The 5,384-nt window shown below is 36.5% G+C and overlaps 1 protein-coding gene across 1 annotated transcript in view; it reads left to right on the top strand.

The window, feature by feature from the left end:
* The first annotated feature begins 839 nt into the window (after positions 1 to 839).
* exoc4 (exocyst complex component 4) overlaps positions 840 to 5,384 on the top strand; it is a 125,411-nt gene continuing 120,866 nt past the window's right edge. The window contains exons 1-3 of the mRNA XM_037695632.1: positions 840 to 944; positions 1,551 to 1,740; positions 3,827 to 4,021. Of these exons, the coding sequence (XP_037551560.1) occupies positions 865 to 944; positions 1,551 to 1,740; positions 3,827 to 4,021 (465 nt within the window). The 5' untranslated portion in view covers positions 840 to 864. The remainder of the gene's footprint in view (positions 945 to 1,550; positions 1,741 to 3,826; positions 4,022 to 5,384) is intronic.

Below are 5,384 nucleotides of genomic sequence, written 5' to 3' on the forward strand. Positions count from 1 at the left end.
AGCTATCATATGACACAGCAATTGCTTATTGGGGAGGTAGTTCAAAAACAAAGATCACCCGCAATGTTATCTCGTCACTCCACCAGCACATCAATCAGGACTCAGGCTGCTGGAGATCGACCTTTTTTTGCCGGAATCAATGTTCTCTCCCATTCTCAATGGTAAAGCAGATATGGCCAGAGATACAACACAGGGGAGTCCTGCAAAATCCAGCAATACAAGTTCTAAAAGGGGTTAGCTATTAACTCACTGACCTTCACTGCTTGTCTCCTTTCTCCTTTGCCCAACATTGTCAATCTTAAGAGGTCTGACAGAAAATGTTCAAGAGAACCTGTTTTGTGCTTTGTTTATTAGCTAATGGAAAATAATTTAACTATTGTTCAATATCATATTTAAAGATTATCTGATATTTCATGAGAAGAGCTGCAAGAAATATTTCCATTTTTTTTTCTTTTTTAAATTTGATTGCACATTATATGCTTTTTAACACACATGCTACTTAATTTAGTGAATAAAGTCAAAGTGTTACTTTTTTCATGTAAAAGATGAAACATTACATTTGAACAAAAAAAGTAATTGCATACTGAAAAAGGGCAAAAAGTGAGTGCTCATTTAAAAGATCAATATGTCGTTTATGTTTTTTTTTCCTAATTAGTGACCTACTTATTTACTACTTATATATCGATCAAAAAATGTTTTAAGCAATACGTTATAATTGTCATAGTGGCAGTAAATGAAGCTCAAGTCTGAGAAAATGTGCATTACCATAGCGTTGCAATTGTTTGCGTTCAAACTACAACTCCCAGAATTCCATCGTTCGGTCTCGCGCTTTTCTTTTCCTGTTTAAGTCCGGCAGCTGGAAAAATGGCAGCTGATTCAGGGAAATACAGGAGTGCTGTTAGCAAAAACAAAGACCCCTCAGGTCTTCTCATCTCTGTCATTAGGTAAGATTGTTTTACGTTCATTTTATGAGGCTACCAGCGCAGTTAAGACGTTACAGTGTTTTTAATTGTGCTTGCATTTGCCCTCAGGCTCGAATTGACAGTTAGCATAGAGCTACAGGAGGTAGCTACATCCTTCCTGTCCTGTGTTGTAATTTGTATGAAAGACATAAACGCTTACACGTTTGCGGTTGTCGTAGATATGTTATTAAACAACTGTAAAGTTAATCCTTAATTTTCGCTTGAGAATAAAGTAAATAAAAAAATCAGCAAAACTTAACGGTAATATTAATCGTCTTATTATTTCAGACTGGTGTTTTTTTTTAGCAGCTGTTTCAACAAGTGCTTATTTAAGATAAATCAAAATTTCCCAACGTTTCACACCTTTTGTGTATCTTAAAATCCCTTTCAAGATTTCTGTAATGTCCTCAGTTTGTCACATTAAATTATTAATACCTTTTTGTTTATTGTGTCTGCATCACTTTCTGTTACATATAAATACTGTATGTACAATAATGCATTTAATTTTATATCCGAATATTTTCTACAGCGCTCTTGTGACTTGTGTTTTTATTGAGCCCATCTCTTTTAATTTCTGTCCTGATGCAGGACTCTGTCCAGCAGTGATGATGTGCAGGACAGAGAGACCGAGAAGGGTCGCCTTGAAGAGGCCTTTGAGACATGCGATCGGGATTTGGATAAACTTATTGTTCAGCATTATGCTGAACTTACCACTGCCATCCGAACCTACCAGAGCATCACAGAGCGCATCACTTGCTCTCGCAACAAGATCAAACAGGTATGAATATATTTGGGTATCTTGGTCGACTCACATCTTTCTTTTAAGCTCCATGTGGAAAACTTGGTAAAGAAACTGAAAATTAAACTGGGTTTCTTTTTCAGAAACAGATCCTGTCTAACCCTGAATGCTAGAAAACGCCTTGTTTCTGTGACTTTCCTTCCCTCAATTGATTTTGGTGATATTATTTACATGAACGCTCCTACAAGAACCCTGCAGATGTTGGATGCTGTCTATCATGGTGCACTAAGATTCATAACTGGCTGTGATTATCGTACCCACCACTGCACCCTGTATTCACTGGTTAACTGGACATCATTAACTTCACGCAGACTCTCTCACTGGTACATTTTCATCTTTAAATCACTTCTTGGTCTGCTGCCTTCATACATCTCCTCCTACATGTCTCTGCGTGAGTGCAGCTACGGAGTGCGCTCTCAGGACATTATTACCTGCAGTGTTCCCTCAGTGAGGACTGAACTAGGCAAAAGGGCCTTCTCCTACTCCGCTCCTGTTTCCTGGAATATCTTACAAAAAGATTTGAAGCTCTCGACCTTGACCTCTCTAAGTGGCTTTAAGAATCTGTTGGACTCCTGGCAGGGTCCAATGCTGACATGTTCCTGTTTTTAGTTTTATACATTTGTCTTGGAATCTAGCTGTTTTTTTGGTTTTGTTACCTTTTTCCTTTTAGCCATCCTATTTGTTAAAAAAAAAAAAAAAAAAAAAAAAAACTGTAGTATGAGTTTTTATAATTGCTTATTGTTGTTGCTGTTGTCCATTGTTGTCATCTTTCTTTGTTGAAATCAGGTCTCTCTTGTAAATGAGTCCTCGAGGCTCAATGGGATTTACCTGTATAAATAAAGGTTGATTGATGAAATGGAGACATGTCTGAAAATGGATACAAACCTATATTAAATTTATCTAGAAAATATATCTGGTAGAGCTGCTGCCTCTCAGTGAGAAGGTCGTAAGAACGAATCCTGGCCAGGGGCCTTTTTGAATGGAGATTGCATGTTCTCGCTGTGCATGCCTGGATTTTCTCCGGGTGTTCCCGTTTCCTCCAACAGACCAAAAACATGCATGTTAGACTGATTGGTAAATCTAAATTGTCCATAGGTGTGAATTGGAGTGTGAATGTTGTTTATCTTATTTGTCTCTATGTGACTGTTTGTCTGATCGATAGAGGGATAAAGCCCATAGCAATTTATTGTTTTAGATTTGTTTCAGAGCAACAACTACATAATTTGTGATTGAAGCAAAATTTTGTATGCATTCACTTTTGTTTTTACATGATGTAGAAATGCTTCCTATGTTAGCGTTTGTGCTTTTTTCACCACCATAGCAAAGTTATATTCTGGCCAAATTGTGCTGAATGCTCTGTCTCCAAATGTTAGGGATTATCGTTGTTGTTGTTGTTGTTGTTGTTGTTGTTGTTGTTGTTGTTGTTGTTTTGTGCTTGTTTTTCTTCAACATTACTAGTGACATAAAAATGTTCATATAACACAAAAATCTAATTAGTTGGTTTCAATAAAACAAGGCAGTAATAAGGCAAACAGACATATGCATTAAACTTAAATTTATTATTTTAAATATTGAAGTTTGTTGTCTTCAATATTTTATTATTAACTCCCAGTTTTGCTGTGTTTCAATCTCAAGTTTTTATACTTTTATTGAAAACTTGCATACATGTACAATACTATCGGTCCATCCATCCATCCATTATCTTTACCTGCTTCTTCCTTTCTGGATCGTGGGGGTCACTCTTCCCCATATCCAGCAGTCACATGTGCAAGAGGCAGGGTACACCCTGCACAGGTCACAAGTCCATCACAGAACTAGTATTTACACTTTTGATTTTAAAGCACAAGAACTGACAAATTTGTATCAATAGTGTCTCAAAGATTTAAAGGTGGTGGAATTATACCTTTTTCCCGTTTATGCTATCTGCAATATTTAAGGTTCCTAAACTGTTATGTTTTACTTTATTGTAGGTGCTTTATAGGTCCATTTTAATAGACGATAGGATTTTAAAATATTTTCATCAAAGAATAATGTTACTTAATATTTGTGCTGTTCTGCTCTGCAGGTGAAGGAGAACCTCTTGTCTTGTAAAATGCTGCTCCATTGTAAGAGGGACGAGCTGAGGAAGCTGTGGATTGAGGGCATTGAACATAAGCATGTCCTCCAGCTGCTGGATGAAATTGAAAGTATCAAGCAGGTTCCTCAGCGCCTGGATGCCTACATGGCAAGCAAGCACTACCTTCATGCCACTGACATGTTGGTGAGTACTCCGATGAAAGCATGGATCTTTAGGCACTTTCAATGTCCTTTTTCTGCATGGGGAATATGAGAATTAAAGAAGAAAATATTTTACTTGCTTTGGATGTTACAAGAAAACATGTTGCTATATCAAGAACTGATGGGCTTCCATCAGCGACATGGTGTGCACATTTGCACATGCTTGAACATAAGTATTTGCAGTGAGTTGTAAAAAAAAATTTCCTTGCTTTTTTAAATTGTTTAAATAACTCTTTTCTATGCTTGACTTGCCCATAGGGCGCAACTCACATCATCTAAGTGCAGTAAAGGAACTGTAGGTGTGTGTGTGTGTGTGCTCTTGCTCTTTAGATGCATGTTTTATCCTTAGCAGGTGAATGATGGTACTGAAGACTAAAGGACCATCCTCTATGATCTGTCTGCTTCTTTCCTTTTCCTCTTTCTCATCCAATGTCACTCCCACACATCTTCCTGTAGACTCCGGTAATAATTAGTTTGCTAGAATGGGGTTATCTGAGGAGGGAAAAAAAAAGACAGAGATGACGGTGAGACTAAAAGACCATAAAAAATTCTCTTTGCGGGGGTGGAAAGAAAAAGGAACTTCATTCAGTAAAGTGTTTCAAAGGTTATAAGAAGTTCAAAGTCAGATGAGTGCATTGTCTTAGTTTAATAAACTTCAAATGCATTTTACTTTATGAGGTTGTTACCATTTTACAAACATGTAGAATGCACTTTTTAACATTTGAGTTATGACCAAAACTAGTGCTCTAAAAAATCTGAAGACCTTCAGATCCACCCTCTTGATGTAGATCTTTATGAATTTGAGATGTTTTTAGGATTCTTATTTAAAAAAATAAATAAATAATTGTTTCGCCTAAGTTCCACAGAACTCTGAATCATTGCACCAACGTCTTTCATAATTTTATATTTTCAGAGGTCTGATTTGCTTTTTTAGCATTCTTTTCAAGAAGAAGTAGTTTTCTTTCATTTAAACTTTGGACTGCCATTTCTATCATTTTTGCTTACATACTTGTATTATTTTGCCCCAGTAGCCATGTATAAACATTCTAGCCTTCTCTTTAACAATGTGCACGTTTTTTGTGAAGCTTATCTCTAGGACTTTACAATTAAAATTCAAATTGGGCTCTCTGTATTAAAATGATTAGCAGCATTAGATCCCATGGGTTCGGTTAAAACATGATTGACTTATGTTATAGAAAATTTTCTTTTATAATCTTCTCATAAACTTGTTCCTTTTGTTTCCCAAAATCCAGGTGTTCAAACTGATACCTGTCTCAAAGCAAATAACTCATTGATGAGCTTCTCTTCTCTTCTCTTCTCTTCTCTTCTCTTCTCTTCTCTTCTCT

This window comes from Nematolebias whitei, chromosome 22, assembly GCF_014905685.2.
Source record: "Nematolebias whitei isolate Nwh7 chromosome 22, NemWhi1, whole genome shotgun sequence".
Classification (NCBI taxonomy): domain Eukaryota; kingdom Metazoa; phylum Chordata; class Actinopteri; order Cyprinodontiformes; family Rivulidae; genus Nematolebias; species Nematolebias whitei.